This window comes from Tachysurus fulvidraco, chromosome 9 (assembly GCF_022655615.1).
Source record: "Tachysurus fulvidraco isolate hzauxx_2018 chromosome 9, HZAU_PFXX_2.0, whole genome shotgun sequence".
In the NCBI taxonomy this organism is placed as follows: domain Eukaryota; kingdom Metazoa; phylum Chordata; class Actinopteri; order Siluriformes; family Bagridae; genus Tachysurus; species Tachysurus fulvidraco.
Window position 1 is genome coordinate 27,324,807 of NC_062526.1, and position 16,498 is coordinate 27,341,304.

The 16,498-nt window shown below is 43.4% G+C and overlaps 1 protein-coding gene across 3 annotated transcripts in view; it reads left to right on the forward strand.

The window, feature by feature from the left end:
- itsn2a (intersectin 2a) overlaps positions 1-16,498 on the forward strand; it is a 44,547-nt gene that overhangs the window by 14,592 nt on the left and 13,457 nt on the right. For 2 of the 3 annotated variants that reach the window (XM_027171097.2, XM_027171098.2), the window contains exons 4-23: positions 882-945; positions 2,697-2,860; positions 3,194-3,391; positions 3,968-4,013; positions 4,209-4,351; positions 4,446-4,509; positions 4,611-4,748; positions 5,233-5,327; positions 5,676-5,959; positions 6,272-6,409; positions 6,737-6,877; positions 7,947-8,034; positions 9,423-9,562; positions 10,395-10,475; positions 13,718-13,854; positions 14,033-14,433; positions 14,517-14,647; positions 14,743-14,906; positions 14,978-15,050; positions 15,429-15,607. In XM_027171097.2, the coding sequence (XP_027026898.2) occupies positions 882-945; positions 2,697-2,860; positions 3,194-3,391; positions 3,968-4,013; positions 4,209-4,351; positions 4,446-4,509; positions 4,611-4,748; positions 5,233-5,327; positions 5,676-5,959; positions 6,272-6,409; positions 6,737-6,877; positions 7,947-8,034; positions 9,423-9,562; positions 10,395-10,475; positions 13,718-13,854; positions 14,033-14,433; positions 14,517-14,647; positions 14,743-14,906; positions 14,978-15,050; positions 15,429-15,607 (2,869 nt within the window). The remainder of the gene's footprint in view (positions 1-881; positions 946-2,696; positions 2,861-3,193; positions 3,392-3,967; positions 4,014-4,208; positions 4,352-4,445; positions 4,510-4,610; positions 4,749-5,232; positions 5,328-5,675; positions 5,960-6,271; positions 6,410-6,736; positions 6,878-7,946; positions 8,035-9,422; positions 9,563-10,394; positions 10,476-13,717; positions 13,855-14,032; positions 14,434-14,516; positions 14,648-14,742; positions 14,907-14,977; positions 15,051-15,428; positions 15,608-16,498) is intronic. The other variant, XM_027171099.2, reaches the window with a different exon arrangement.

Below are 16,498 nucleotides of genomic sequence, written 5' to 3' on the forward strand. Positions count from 1 at the left end.
CGTGAGTGTGTACACACACCTGATAAGAGTGGGAATTGAATTGAGGTCAGTTTAGTATAAAGTAACTCTCATAACTCTGTCACATATAATTACATAACTGTCTAATTACTGCCTTTTAATACACACAACCATCGACACGATACAACCCAATATCGGTTATCGCCTGTGACCCTACAGCTGCGTACAGTGCATACGGAAAATATTCACATCGCTTTTTTATTATGTTACAGCCTTATTGCAAAATGGATTACATTCATTATTTTCCTCTACAAAAAGAAAAAAAACCCACATGAACATAATTATTCACCATCCACTCATTTTCTACCGCTTATCCGAACTTCTCGGGTCACGGGGAGCCTGTGCCTATCTCAGGCATCATCGGGCATCGAGGCAGGATACACCCTGGACGGAGTGCCAACCCATCACAGGGCACACACACTCTCATTCACTCACACACTCACACACTACGGACAATTTTCCAGAGATGCCAATCAACCTACCATGCATGTCTTTGGACCGGGGGAGGAAACCGGAATACCCGGAGGAAACCCCCGAGGCACGGGGAGAACATGCAAACTCCACACACACAAGGCGGAGGCGGGAATCGAACCCCCAACCCTGGAGGTGTGAGGCGAACGTGTTAACCACTAAGCCACCGTGCTATCTAGTCTTTGACTGGAACATCCTGTTTCTAATCAATTTGCAAAGATTTCAAAGAAACTTCTTTCACATTATTATAGTGCATTGTTTTAGAATTAATCCATTTTGGAAAAGGCTGTAACCGTATAATCCATAGATGTAATGTATGTCATTTACAGCAGTCCATAGAGCTCAGTACTTATAAGGAGTCCTTTGAGTGATTGCGTGTGTTTTCTGTGTAGGAGATCAAGCACGCAATTTCTTTCTGCAGTCTGGACTTCCTGCTTCAGTACTGGCTGAGATCTGGTAAGACGACACACACAAACACACACAGAACAGTTCCACAGTACACACAGTTCTTATCAAGTACATCAGATGGTTTATATAAAGTTTTCTTTGTGCTAGCCCTTTCTCTCACTCACACTCACACACATGCAGAGTTATGGCTGCCCTAGCACAAATCATCACAGGAAATAACTTGTTCGCTTGATTTTCCGATAACAAAAAGCACAAATATAAAGGGATAAAAAGTATGAAGATTTTTTCTTTATTTAAAGGTGGGGTTTCCGATGTTTGAAATGTCGACATTTGAAATCACCAAAACAAACACGCCCCTAACCTAAACGGGTCCCACCCCTGTATCGATAGCTCCGCCCACACATACATACGTAACCCAGGTGACTAACAGAAAGAAACGTGTCTTTATCATAGCTGAAGGGAAGAACAATACGATTGTAGATAAACAAACAAGCAAAAATGCTACACAAGCATAATGATGTAAAGGACAAAGGCATATATTAGTTCTGTGTAACAAAGCAAAACCAACGTTACTCACCTATCGAGAAGGAAAAAAGCGCCTCGGCGTCTTAAGTAAAGTCGGCCACATATTCACAGGTCGGAGTTTCCCGAGTCGATAACTCCTGAGCTAAACGCTGTTACTACACAAAACGCGGTTGTAGCTGCCTCTCTACATTACTACGATAGAAAAGAGGTGTCATTTTTGTAGTAACAGCGTTTAGCTCAGGAGTTATTGACTCGGGAAACTCCAACCTGTGAATATGTGGCCAACTTCCTGCTCCTTCAGTTCTCTCCAGCGCTGGAAAGCTGATCCTATATTAACACGTCCTACTTCTTGCCTTATCGTAAGTCTTTCTTCTCTTTCTTTCTTTGTTTTTATTCCCCATGTCGATGTTAAAACCGCTTTCTGCTGATGTCACACATGCGCACCGAACACTCTCCGCCGCATATCGACAAGCCCCGCCCCTTTCTGCTCATTGGCTACATGTTTGTTTTGTTTTTGTTTTGTTTGTCGTCCCGTTTTCTGAAGATTTCTCAAACAACAGAGACCCCACCTTTAATGTAAGATTGTTATTGATAGTAAATTACTGTGATATCAGAGGAAAACACCACATGAGGTGATGATGTTATATCAAAACGATCACTTTTGGATGGTATGATGCAACTAAGTACAGAATGTTGAGGTATTAATTTTTAATTATACACAGACTAATTAGGCTGTGTTCAGGACATTCAGGGGTTCAGTCTGCATAAAATAACATGATTAGAAGTGATGTTTGTTATAGTTTTAAGCTTCACAATGCAAAGACGAGTCATGTTGTCTGTGCGGACGTGGTAGCTTAGTGGTTAAGGTGTCGGACTACTGATCAGATGGTCGGGAGTTCAAATCCTAGGGCCACCAAGCTGTCACTCCTGGGCCCCTGAGCAAGGCCCTTAACCCTCAATTGCTCAGTTGTATAAATGAGATAAATGTAAGTCGCTCTGCATAAGAGCATCTGTCAAATGCCATAAATGTACAAAATGTCCTCAGGAGGAAAAGAACATTTGAATTTGCCCATATTTGAGACCCAGGGGACATTGTGTACTTCCTGTCTGTCTGATATACATTTGTTGTTATCAAACAGCATGTAGAATTACTCCATTAAATAAAATGATCGTTTTGAACCCATATTATGTCAGGGCTATTATATAAAACATAAAATCTACTTGTTTTTACACTCTCGGTCCTTCTCTCTCCATCTCTACTCTCTGTCTCTCAGGGCATTAGCTGACATGGGGAAAGACGGAAGGATGGATCGTTTGGAGTTCTCTATTGCCATGAAACTGATTAAGCTGCAGCTCCAGGGTCATCCCCTCCCTCCAGCTCTGCCAATCATTATGAAGCAGACCCCGGCCCCTGTCATGACCTCATCATCACGCTTTGGTAAACCGTGTGTTAGGCGTGTGTGTGCGTGTGTGTGTGTGTGTGTGTGTGTGTGTGTGCGTGTGTGTGTGTGTGTGTGCTTTACTACTCACTTACCTGTAACACCTGAGATTTCTTTGGTTCTGAGTTTGATTCTAAGAGAAAAAATAAGAAGACCAAAAAAAAACCCACGTAAAAAAGAATGTTGCACATGGAGTGAAACCAGGATCATTTATTACACAAAATACTAAAAATAGTGTAACGATTCTTATTTTTATTTATTTTTATTTATATAAGTCTATAGGAGTATGTTTATGTGGATGAAAAACACTGTGTATGTGTTCGCATGTCTAGGTATGGGCTCAATGCCAAATCTGTCCATCATGCCAACAATGCCCTTGCTGACCCCGATGCCCGTAGGCTCCGTTGTGACCTCCATGACCTCTCTGACCTCCATGCCAGCTGTGCAACCTCTGCTGCCGCTGATCCCTGACCCACTCAACATGTCGTCCTTACCCAATGGCACTGCCATGGTTCTAACACCAGCCCCAGGTAATACCTACACATCAACACATATACTGTACGTATACATGATGAAGAGACATCATCTGGGTTTGACCACACCTACTTTGGGATTTAATCTGATTATAGAGCGGGAGACGGATATTTAAAGCACAAATTTATAGACCACTAATATTAAGACACATATAACTACCTGGGGACACGGTGGCTTAGTGGTTAGCATGTTCGCCTCACACCTCCAGGGTTGGGGGTTCGATTCCCGCCTCCGCCTTGTGTGTGTGGAGTTTGCATGTTCTCCCCGTGCCTCGGGGGTTTCCTCCGGGTACTCCGGTTTCCTCCCCCAGTCCAAAGACATGCATGGTAGGTTGATTGGCATCTCTGGAAAATTGTCCGTAGTGTGTGAGTGAATGAGAGTGTGTGTGCCCTGTGATGGGTTGGCACTCCCTCCAGGGTGTATCCTGCCTCGATGCCCGATGACGCCTGAGATAGGCACAGGCTCCCCGTGACCCGAGAAGTTTGGATAAAGCGGTAGAGAATGAATGAATTATATAACTTCCTGTTTACACATAATCCATTCTGATAATACATCTTCCTCTCTCTCTGCAGGTTTGAGTAAATCTCACTCCCTCTTGGACTTGGCTGCTTCCAGCAGGTAACAAATCAGACACAGTGGTGAACCTGCATGCTGTTACATGTCCAGCCACACACTCGCACACGTATTTCTACCTCCACACACAACCTAATAGTGTCACTTTTCTGTAAATCCCTATTAGATAATATTTAGCTTGTCTCTTAAAGGTATTGTGGCTCTTTTTGTGATTTATGAATTTCTATTGGCTGCGACCAGCTCAAACTCCTCTTCCACTACTTCTCTGGCAAGCAACTCCCCCAAAACTGGAACGTCCGATTGGGCGGTGCCTCAGTCGTCCCGCCTCAAATACCGGCAGCAGTTCAACATTCTGGACAAACTGATGACCGGATACCTGTCAGGTATGTGTGAGTGAGTCAGGGGGTATTGGCAATATAGCATATTGATTATCAGGTAACTTTATAATGGTCAGTTGTGTTTGTGCTGTGGCTTCAGGTCCGCAGGTTCGAAACGCTCTCGCTGCTTCCAATCTCACCCAGACCCAGCTTGCCACCATTTGGTAAGTGCAGATAGACCATGTCAAAGTATTACAGAAACAACATGCAGTTTAAACCTGTACAACTGTTCAGAGTGTGTGTGTGTGTGTTTGTGTGTCATCAGGACTCTCGCGGATGTGGACCGTGATGGTCAGTTGCGTGCAGACGAGTTTATTTTGGCAATGCACCTTGTAGACATGGCCAAAACGGGCCGCCCGTTACCTCTGACCCTACCTGCGGATCTTATGCCTCCGTCTTTCAGGTAACACACTCATAATACATATTCAACAACATATAATAAGGTCAGGGGGCACGGTGGCTTAGTGGTTGGTACGTTTGCCTCACACCTCCAGGGTCGGGGGTTCGATTCCCACCTCCACCTTGTGTGTGTGGAGTTTGCATGTTCTCCCCGTGCCTCGGGGGTTTCCTCCGGGTACTCCGGTTTCCTCCCCCGGTCCAAAGACATGCATGGTAGGTTGATTGGCATCTTTGGAAAATTGTCCGTAGTGTGTGAGTGTGTGTGTGTGCCCTGTGATGGGTTGGCACTCCGTCCAGGGTGTATCCTGCCTCGATGCCCGATGACGCCTGAGATAGGCACAGGCTCCCCGTGACCCGAGAAGCTCGGATAAGCGGTAGAAAATGAATGAATGAATGAATAATAAGGTCAAATGGAGTATAATTGTACATTTAAAAATATTCATGTTTCAGTGTTGGTTATTAATAATGTTGTTGTCGTGTGTGTGTAGAACAGGGAAATCATGTGACCTACCAAATGGGTCCATTCCTCTTCTCAGCACCGAGTTCATCGAACCAGAGCCTGCACACAAGTGCAAAAACAATGGTACACACACACACACACACACACACACACACACACACACACACACACACACACACACACACACACACACACACACACAGTCTTTAAATCTACTTTTGTAACTTTAAATGTTACAATAAATATAAATGAATTTTATGTATAAAATCAGTTTCAGTGCTTTGTGAGTCAGAGGTAAAGCTGTACTGTAACTACGTTTTTAGACAGAGGAGTTTTTCAGTATCACAACAAACTGATCTTTGTACTTTTGTGGCGTTTTCTATGTTTTGTTGTCTGATCTCAGGAGTTTTGTCTCACCTTGATATTTATGTTTAGTTAACATTTAGAATAGAGTGTGTTCTTTCATCACAGTGTCATTTGAGGATAAACTGCGGGAAAACTTCCAGCGAGGAAGCTTGGAGCTGGAGAAGCGGCGTCAAGCCCTGCAGGAGGAGCAGCGGCGTGAGCAGGAGAGACGGAGAGAGGAGGAGCGAAGGGAGGAAGAGAGGAGGAGGCTGAGAGAGAGGGAGGAGCAGGAGCGGAGAGAAAGAGAGGCGCTGCGTAGACAGAAAGAGGAGGAGCAACGCATGGAGAGGCAGAGAGAGATGGAAAGACGGAGGGAGGAGGAGAGGCTGAAGGAGATGGAGAGACAGGAGGTGAGAAACAAAGCCATGTGGTTTTCACTAGGACCGTTAGGGACAGTGTCTATGACTCTTTCACTGGGACTGACAGCTACCAAGGCCACATTTTTTTCTGGTACTGACAAGAATCAAGGTCACACCTCTTTTACTGGAAGCGACAGATACAAAGGCTGCATTCCTTACTGCCACTGACGGGTACCAAGGCCACATCTCTTTGATTGGGACAGACGAGTACAGAGACCACACCTCTCTCACAGGGACAGGCACAGGTACTGTACACACTTTAGGTGTAAATCGAGGTGTAAATATGCTTTCCCTCTCTTTCAGGCTGCAGAGCGTCAGAGGCGGGTGGAGTGGGAGAGGACCAAGCTGGTGGAGCTACAGGCTCAGAATGAAAAAGAGAAAAGAGATATCGAGAGACTCACAGCCAGAAAGAGGAGTTTGGAGCTGGAGCTGGAGGCTGTGGTTAGACTCTCCAACATAAGACACACTACACAATATTCCACATATTTCTCTTCACTCCTTAGCATTTAATCTACGTTTAATAGCAGTTACCCATTTCTGTCCTCCTCAGAACGGATCCAGTGTCACAGTGACAGTCATTAAAGTGATCAAGTGCAATGATTTGGATTTGACAGAGATTTATTTCCCTCAGACAGATAAAGATATCTATTTGCATGCTATGATGAAACTATTTGCATATTCAAATCATCTGTTAACAAGTGAAACACAAAGTAGAACATCGGCATGGAAATAAATGGCTTTATATCACCGCCTATCATGTACTTTTAGGGTAACAGGCACAAGCAAATCTCCAACTGTCTGCGTGATGCCCAGAGCAAGAGGAGGGTAAAGAGGGCAGAGCTGGAGCTCATTAATCAGAAGAGAGACGGAAGCATTGCTGACATCAACTCTCTACAGCTGCAGTTTGAGGTTTACATTTTAAATTATGCGTTTTAAATGTGTTGACAAATTCTTCACACTTTGTTATTTCAATGGAGTCAAACATTTAATACACTGAATATTTTAGGATAAATAATACATTTTTTCAATGTAATTATTAAAGGTGGGGTCTCCGATTTTTGAAAGCCAATGTTGACATATAAAATCACCAAAACAAACACGCCCCTAACCCAAACGGGTCCCACCCCTGTATCGATAGCTCCGCCCACACATCCATCCGTAACCCAGGCGACTAACAGAAAGAAACGTGTCTTTATCATAGCTGAAGGGAAGAACAATACGATTGTAGATAAACAAACAAGCAAAAATGCCACACAAGCATAATGATGTAAAGGACAAAGGCATATATTAGTTCTGTGTAACAAAGCAAAACCAACGTTACTCATCTATCGAGAAGGAAAAAAGCGCCTCGGGGTCTTAAGTAAAGTCAGCCACATATTCACAGGTCGGAGTTTCCCGAGTCGATAACTCCTGAGCTAAACGCTGTTACTACACAAAACGCGGTTGTAGCTGCCTCTCTACATTACTACGATAGAAAAGAGGTGTTATTTGTGTAGTAACAGCGTTTAGCTCAGGAGTTATTGACTCGGGAAACTCCAACCTGTGAATATGTGGCCGACTTCCTGCTCCTTCAGTTCTCTCCAGCGCTGGAAAGCTGATCCTATATTAACACGTCCTACTTCTTGTCCTTATCGTAAGTCTTTCTTCGCTTTCTTTCTTTGTTTTTATCCTCCATGTCAATGTTAAAACCGCTTTCTGCTAATGTCACACATGCGCACTGAACACTCTCTCCACCCATATCAACAAGCCCCGCCCCTTTCTGCTCATTGGCTACACGTTTGTTTTGACTTTTGTTTAGATTTTTGTTGATTATTCGGCCTGACTCAGTTTTCTGAAGCATTTCTCAAAAATCAGAGACCCCCCGTTTAATGTCTTTTTTTGGCACAAATTGTCACTGCCTGTTCGATCTGCCTGTTAAGTTTTTCAATACAGATGTGATAATAATGTGTGTGTTGTTTTTTTTTTTACATCTTCTCAGGATGTTCAAAGACAGCTGAGCAGCCTGGCTCCAGAGAAACAGAGACTGACGGAAAAATTAAGAGACCTCACGCAGACTAATGCTAGCTGTAAGAACACGCACACAAACACACACACTGTTTATTTTTAAATGGATGGAGAGATGGATCTGCATTGATTGCAGATAATTCATCTATGGATGCATCAAGAGATGGGTGGTTGTGAAACGGATGCATGCGATGACAAGTGGATAGATGGAGGAAATGAAGAATGCATGAGCTGAGAAGTAGACGTATCGAGAAGTATACTCACGCATTGGGGAATAGATTGAGGACAAATGAATCCATGGATAGTTGGATGGATATAGTGTCTAGGGTTGCAAAGGGGCGGGAAGTTTCCAGTAAATTTCCGGAAACTTTCCACGGGAACTTAATCTTGGGGATTTTGGAAATATTCCAAATTGGAAACTTTACGGGAATTTATGGAAATTTATGGGAATTTACGGGAATTTATGGGAAATTGGGATTATTATTTGGAAAAATAGGGAAATGCATATAAACTATATCATATACAAACATAAATAAAGATTTTGTTTGGTCATAAGCAGACGTGCATGCAAGTTAATCAATCTGTGCATGTGGAAAAAATCCTAATTTACTGCTTATTAAGAGTTAGTAAGGTAGTTATTAAGTTTAGGTATTGGGTACAATTAAGAATGTATAATAAGGTATTAATATGTGCTTAATAAGTACTAATAAATTCTATTAATATTCATGCTAATAAGCAACTAGTTAAATGCCCCTAAAATAAAGTGTTACTGTGGATGTTATGGAACAACACAAGTACCTGCAGGGGGTTTGGCCTCAATGGCCCTCCAGTAAGCAGTGTGCTGTGTGCGAGTGACCGAGGAACGCACGGTAAAAAAAAAAAAAAAACTTAAATTGCATTAAATCTTGTTGTTTTAAACAGAATTATGTTGCAAGATTTTTTTAACTACATTTAAGTTCCTTGTCATAAGCAATTCTGCATTTTTTTTTAAAATTCCCAGTTAATTCCCATGGAAAGATTCCAGCCTTGAAGTTTTGCAACCCTAATAGTGACAGATGAATTATATGATGTAAAGATAAAAGGATGGTGGAGAAATATATATGGATGCTATATATTTGAAGCATGCACCAATGTTTGCAGAGATGGATGTATGCATGGATAGGAGATGGATGGGAAATAGATGCCTGGGTCAGTGGATGAATGCCGGGATCGATGTATGCAAGGAACAGTGAATGGAAGGATGTATGAATATACAGATAGATGGATGGATAGATGTCTCATCTGGGTGGATGAGAAATAGATTCACGCAAGGATAATGGGAGTGATGGAGGATATAAGAATATATCGAATTAATATGAATATGAATTAATATAACGTCTAGTTTCTACATTGTATTAAGTTCATTTTAGTCAGGCTAAAGCCTAGAAACAGTTTTCTCTCTTTTTCTCAGGTGCAGAAGTGAACAATGTCAAGAGGAATAAGTGTGAGAAGGATCTGAGCTGCCGTAAGCTAAAGGAGCAGTTGGACGCTCTGGAGAGAGAGACCACGGCCAAGCTGTCTGAGGTGGAGCGCTATAACAGGGACATGAAGGTCAGACTGAGCTTCACTACGCTAATTAATCTCACAATGACGGCACGAAACTGGCGTCTTGGTACAACACTGAAAAGCTGGTTAATAAAACATAGTGGAAGTGAATAAGGTGATATTGTGTAACTAAAGGCGGGGGGCACGGTGGCTTAATGGTTAGCACGTTCGCCTCACACCTCCAGGGTTGGGGGTTCGATTCCCGCCTCCACCTTGTGTGTGTGGAGTTTGCATGTTCTCCCCGTGCCTCGGGGGTTTCCTCCGGGTACTCCGGTTTCCTCCCCCGGTCCAAAGACATGCATGGTAGGTTAATTGGCATCTCTGGAAAATTGTCCGTAGTGTGTGTGTGTGTGTGTGTGTGTGTGTGTGTGTGAGTGAATGAGAGTGTGTGTGTGCCCTGTGATGGGTTGGCACTCCGTCCAGGGTGTATCCTGCCTCGATGCCCGATGACGCCTGAGATAGGCACAGGCTCCCCGTGACCCGAGAAGTTCAGATAAGCGGTAGAAAATGAATGAATGAATGAATGAATGAATGAATGTGTAACTAAACTTTTTGTATGCTATTATGCTAAAATGACTACAACACACACACACACACACACACACACACACACACACACACACACACACACACACACACACACATATCCATAAACATGTCTGACTTGTAATCTGAATGATGATAAACAATACTAATAATTACTTCTGCAGGCTGTTCCTTGTTTCTGTTGTGCATATCTGCACTCCTTCTTTTCACTCTTTCACTCTCTAATGCCCTCTTTTTTCACACAAACTCACACTCTCGCTCCTTTTAACCCTCCTTCTTGTTCTCCTTGTAGTTAGTGGAGGTGGATGACTGTATGCTACAGGGGCTTCTCTCTTTGCTGGGCTGTCTAACAAATCTCTTCCTTCTAATCAAGGTTCTCTGCTCTCCTTTTTTCCTTAATATCATGTGTCACACTCATCCCTGGGCATCCCTCCATCTTACCGTTGTATTGTTTGATTACTACATCTAATTGGATTTTTAAACACGTGTTAATCACCGGTCATAATCTGTGGGTGAAATCTTTCACTGCCTGTTTTTAATTAGTCAGCGCATTCCGTTCTTTCCTTCTTCTTTTCTATATCGCATTTTATCTAAAGCCATTACATCAATGTCTAACACAATAGACCTTTTTGTAAGTGTATTGTTTTATGAGAAACAAGAACATTAAACACCATGGCATTATCCAAATTCATGTTCACTTTCAGCATGTCAGTAGACTCGAACAGACCAAGCTGCTGAAATGCAACCTTGAGTTTTTCACAATTCGGTAAAATAAACCAGATTAAATAAAGTGATGCTTCTGCTGCTGATAGCACTCTGATTTTTTTTTTTATAAAATAAAAGTCATTTTGCAAAGCAAAGAATGACAGAAGCAAAATTTTTCTTTAATTTTTATTGAAGAATTTGGGACCAGAGGCTCATTTGCATTAAGTAAAAATCATACTGATAATAAACAAATACTGTAATCCTTTTCAGATGAATAAAAGGTTATTGTTTGTGCGTAACAACCAACTGAATCCACAGAAGGCAACGTTGCTAACAAAAATCTTTTTTTTTTATAAGATCCACTCACTTGTTCTCTGGCTTACAGGACCAAGGCTATCAAATTCAGAGGTCAAAGATCACCAAATTAACGTCAACACAAAATGAAATTAGGGGGGGCACGGTGGCTTAGTGGTTAGCACGGTCGCCTCAAACCTCCAGGGTTGGGGGTTCGATTCCCACGAGTTTGCATGTTCTCCACGTGCCTCGGGGGTTTCCTCCGGGTACTCCGGTTTCCTCCCCCGGTCCAAAGACATGCATGGTAGGTTGATTGGCATCTCTGGAAAATTGTCTGTAGTGTGTGTGTGTGTGTGTGTGAGTGAATGAGAGTGTGTGTGTGCCCTGTGATGGGTTGGCACTCCGTCCGGGGTGTATCCTGCCTTGATGCCCGATGATGCCTGAGATAGGCACAGGTTCCCCGTGACCCGAGAAGTTTGGATAAGCGGTAGAAGATGAATGAATGAATGAACAAAGTGAAATCACAGACTAACAGAACCAAATGCATTTTTTTCATGTCCCACAATCTTCCTCTTTCTGAGAATTACCTGACCTCTCTGACCTTACCTTTTTATTGAGTTTTATTCATGGTTTTCTGATTGTTGCTTTACTGTATTTCAAGAAAGCAGAAAAGCGCAGTTGGGTGTTTCACATATCATAATGGCTATGGTGTTGGCTATAGTGTTGGCCATGGTGTTGGCTATGCTGTTGGCTATGCTGTTAGCTATGGTGTTGACTATTCTGTTGGCTATGGTGTTGGCTACGGTGTTGGCTATGCTGTTGGCTATTCTGTTGGCTATGGTGTTGGCTATTCTGTTGGCTATGGTGTTGGCTATGGTGTTGGCTGTGGTGTTGGCTATGCTGTTGGCTATGGTGTTGGCTATGCTGTTGGCTATGGTGCTGGCTATGGTGTTGGCTATGGTGTTGGCTGTGGTGTTGGCTATGCTGTTGGCTATGGTGTTGGCTATGGTGTTGGCTATGCTGTTGGCTATGGTGTTGGCTATGGTGTTGGCTATGGTGTTGGCTATGCTGTTGGCTGTGGTGTTGGCTATGCTGTTGGCTATGCTGTTAGCTATGGTGTTGACTATTCTGTTGGCTATGGTGTTGGCTACGGTGTTGGCTAAGCTGTTGGCTATTCTGTTGGCTATGGTGTTGGCTATTCGGTTGGCTATGGTGTTGGCTATGGTGTTGGCTATGGTGTTGGCTGTGGTGTTGGCTATGCTGTTGGCTATGGTGTTGGCTATGCTGTTGGCTATGGTGTTGGCTATGGTGTTGGCTATGGTGTTGGCTATGCTGTTGGCTATGGTGTTGGCTATGCTGTTGGCTATGGTGTTGGCTATGGTGTTGGCTATTCTGTTGGCTGTGCTGTTGGCTATGGTGTTGGCTGTGCTGTTGGCTGTGCTGTTGGCTATGGTGTTGGCTATGCTGTTGGCTATGGTGTTGGCTGTGCTGTTGGCTGTGCTGTTGGCTATGGTGTTGGCTATGGTGTTGGCTATTCTGTTGGCTGTGCTGTTGGCTATGGTGTTGGCTGTGCTGTTGGCTGTGCTGTTGGCTATGGTGTTGGCTATGCTGTTGGCTATGGTGTTGGCTGTGCTGTTGGCTGTGCTGTTGGCTATGGTGTTGGCTATGCTGTTGGCTATGGTGTTGGCTGTGCTGTTGGCTGTGCTGTTGGCCATGGTGTTGGCTATGCTGTTGATGCTTGTTTAGAGCATGTTTCTGAGATTTTTTAGCAGCTCTGTGTTTGAGTTTACTGGCCAGTTGAACATTGTCTGATCCAACTCATAACATTAATAATGGAACCATCTCATTATCACAATGTATTGGAAGTACAATTGTGCTTGTATATGTTTGTAAATAAAAGAGACATACTGTATAAATTCTGAATGACCACAGGATTGTGGAAAGACCCAGAATTCTGGGAACATACAGTAGGGCTCTACGAATAAAGTGTTCTGGGAAAACAGCGCTTTAGGAACTAAGCATTCTGGGAATATAAGGCTCTATGTATATGGGGATCTGGGAGCTTAGGGTTATGGGAATGTAGGACTCCATGGACATAATGACCTGGCAGTGTAGGGCTCTGGGCATCTAGCTTACAAGGAATGAATGGGTCTGAGAACATGGTGTACTAGGAATGTAAGGCAGTATGGACATACAGTACTGGGAATGTAAGTCCTTGGGGACACAGTGATCCAGACCTATAGGCCCAATGTACATGGTGCTCTATAGGGTTAAATAGAACACTAGGTACATCTCATCCAATGAATATAGGACACTGGGAACATAGGATACAGCGAATATTGGACATTGCAATCCAAGGGTTCTGGGAGTATAGGATCCTGCTTACATACGGCCCAGAAAGTATAGGGTCACATGAAACAAGGTTTCTGATAGTAAAGGAACCTGGGTACTTTGGGTACAGGGAGCATAGAACCATGAGCATATAGGGCACTAGGAACACAGCATATCGGAAACATACAGTAGCACAGAGTCTGACTGGTGTTAAGAGGTAGTTTATAGTTGCTACATCCCAGATCTGCTGCAGGCATTAAGGAAGTGTTCTTGGAAACACTGCAGGAGCTGAGAGAACGGCAGCAGCAGCAGCAGGCTGTGCTCGAGCAACTCAACCGGGTAAAATTGGAGAAAGTGAAGGAGCTGCAGCGACGAAGGGAGGAAGAAGAGGAGAAAAGGATAAGAGATGAAGAATTGGCCAGGTGACCAAAGATTATACACATATTTACATTGTTTTATCCATGCTCACATGTTCCCAAACTACTTAACACACATTTAGGGTAAGCATTATGGCAACAATATACGTTTGGCACCTTTTGGTATATTTTGTTTTAATAACAGCAGCACACAAAAAGATAACCTGTGTGTGTGTGAGCTCAGACAAGCAAAGCTGGAGCAGGAACGACTGCAGGAGGAGCAGGAACGACTGCAGGAGGAAGAGGCTGAGCGCCAGAGGAGGCTTGCTCAGGAAAAAGAAGCCAAACTCAGAGAGGAGCAGCAACTCCAGGCCCAGGCCAGACTTCGTGAGCTGCAAGAGAAGGCTGCAAAGCAAGAGAGGGAGGAGAGAGAGGCTGAGGAGAGGAGGAGAGCAGAAGAGAAGGAGAGGGAGGAGAAAAAAATAACAGAGGAGAAAGAGAAAGAAGAGAAAAGAAAAGCTGAAGAGAAAGACGGCAAGGAAAATGGGGTTGACGGAATTAAAGAACAAAATCTTGTGAGCAGCATAAGCACTGATATTCAGTCGCAACTCTCGACCCTGTTCAACAGTACATCAAATACAACAGGTGTGCATTTGTCTGCGAGGCTGATGCACTGTTTGTGTGTATCGTTTCTAGTCCATTCTGAATACTCTTTATATGTTTGATAGGTGCAAGTGTACAACCAACAAGTTTCGATCTTCAGGGCAAAAAGAGAATGCTGAGCACCTACAGAGCGCTATATTCCTTCACTGCCCGCAACTCTGATGAACTGTCATTGGAAGCAGATTGCCTCATAGAGGTATACACTTAAAGCCACAGAGATATATAGTATATTCATGTATATACTTATAAGCACGTTAAAATACACTAATTGTGTGCTTCTATTCCCCTAAGGTAGACGAGTCCACAGTTAGGGAGCCTGGTTGGCTGTATGGTACATACCAAGGCAGCAGTGGTTGGTTTCCCGAGAGTTATGCTGAGAAAACCTGTAAAAACAACGAGACTTATTCGACAACAGATGCTACACAAAATACAGTGACCTCTGCCAACTACTTCAGGTAAAACTTGATATTTACTCTAGAGATATATTTATTATCTCTTTCTTTATTTATATATCTCTTTCTTTCAGGATCCCTCGTGTGGATATAGAAGGACCAACACCCACACACACTCCTGCAGCAACACACACACAACACACACAGGTAGGCATACTGTATGCGAGATAAACTTAGAACAATAAACCTGTCTGTTAAGAAGAAATGAATTATTGTTGTTAGTAAATGCATGGAAGTAAGCGTTAATGTCCAACAACGTAACAATGTGTTAGCCTAGTGGCTAAGATGTTGGACTACTGATTTGAAGGGCATGTGTTCAAATCCCAGGTCCACCAAGCTGGCACTGCTGGGCCCCTGAGCAAGGCCCTTTACCCTCAATTGCGTAGTTGTATAAATTGAAATAAAAATGTAAGTCACTCTGGATAAGGGTGTCTGCTAAAAGCCAGAAATGTAAGATTTCGACATACTTTAGAAAAAAATGATCACAGTACATGTAAATCAAATACGGCTTTACTGTGTGTATAGGCTTTAGCTCTGTGTGCATGGACAGCTACGACTGACACTCAGCTCGGCTTCTCTAAGGATGACATCATCACAGTTCTGGAACAACAGGAGAATTGGTGGTATGGGGAACTTGGGGAGAACCAAGGCTGGTTCCCCAAAACCCATGTCACCATGATGACTGCCAACAACACACTGACAGAGTAAGCTCTCTCTTTCAGTCTCACAGCGATTTATAAATGTAATAGCTCAGTTTTAAATCAAACATAATAAATTATTTGACATTAAGGCAGACTGTGAAGAATCCATATGCAGATTTATATACACAGTGAAGAACAGTAGACTCAAAATGCAGTTAAAGGCTGTCAAAGAAAACACGGTTAAGAAACAATGTGCTAGTTTGCACTTTGCAATGTGCTAGTGGTGAGTGTGTGCTTCTATAGTGGTGTAATGCGGGTAAGGTTGGTACAGAATCTCCCCCTTTAGGAACACATCCAGGTGTTCTTCTCCTGGGCCAGCCCCTAGGTCTAGGTTCAGGATGGTCTGGATGAGATCTGTGGAATTCTGAGATTAAATTTAAGTCAAGGATGTCGTTAGCTTTGACCAATGAGCGTTCTTCTGGAGAGCAACTCTCTCAGTCGACCAAGTACTGGAGTTGCCCACCCTTTTTCCTTGAGTCCAAGTATGCTGGCGGATCCATCAATTTTGATAGGTGGAGGAAGTGCGGCAGGGCTGTGGGCAGTAGTAGTGGTGGTCGCAGAAGTGTCGGCTGGTTTAAGGAGGGAGACATGAAATGATGGTGAGATTTTGTATAATGTCGGCAGGTCCAAGCAATAGGTGACCACATTTATTTAGCGGATAATCTTGAAAGGTCCTATAACACTGGGGCCTTTCTGCATGGTATTCTTAGATTTAGATTCTTTGTGGAGAGTCAGACTAATTGGCCTAGCTGGTTTAGGAGGTGAGGACATTGTCAGTGATTGGCCAGGATCTTTTGGTGCTGGACGGCTCTCTGTAAACACACATGTGCTCTCTCCCCAATTGTTTTGCTCTTTTGGTACCACTCCTCAACTGCAGGGACATTGGAGGGTTCA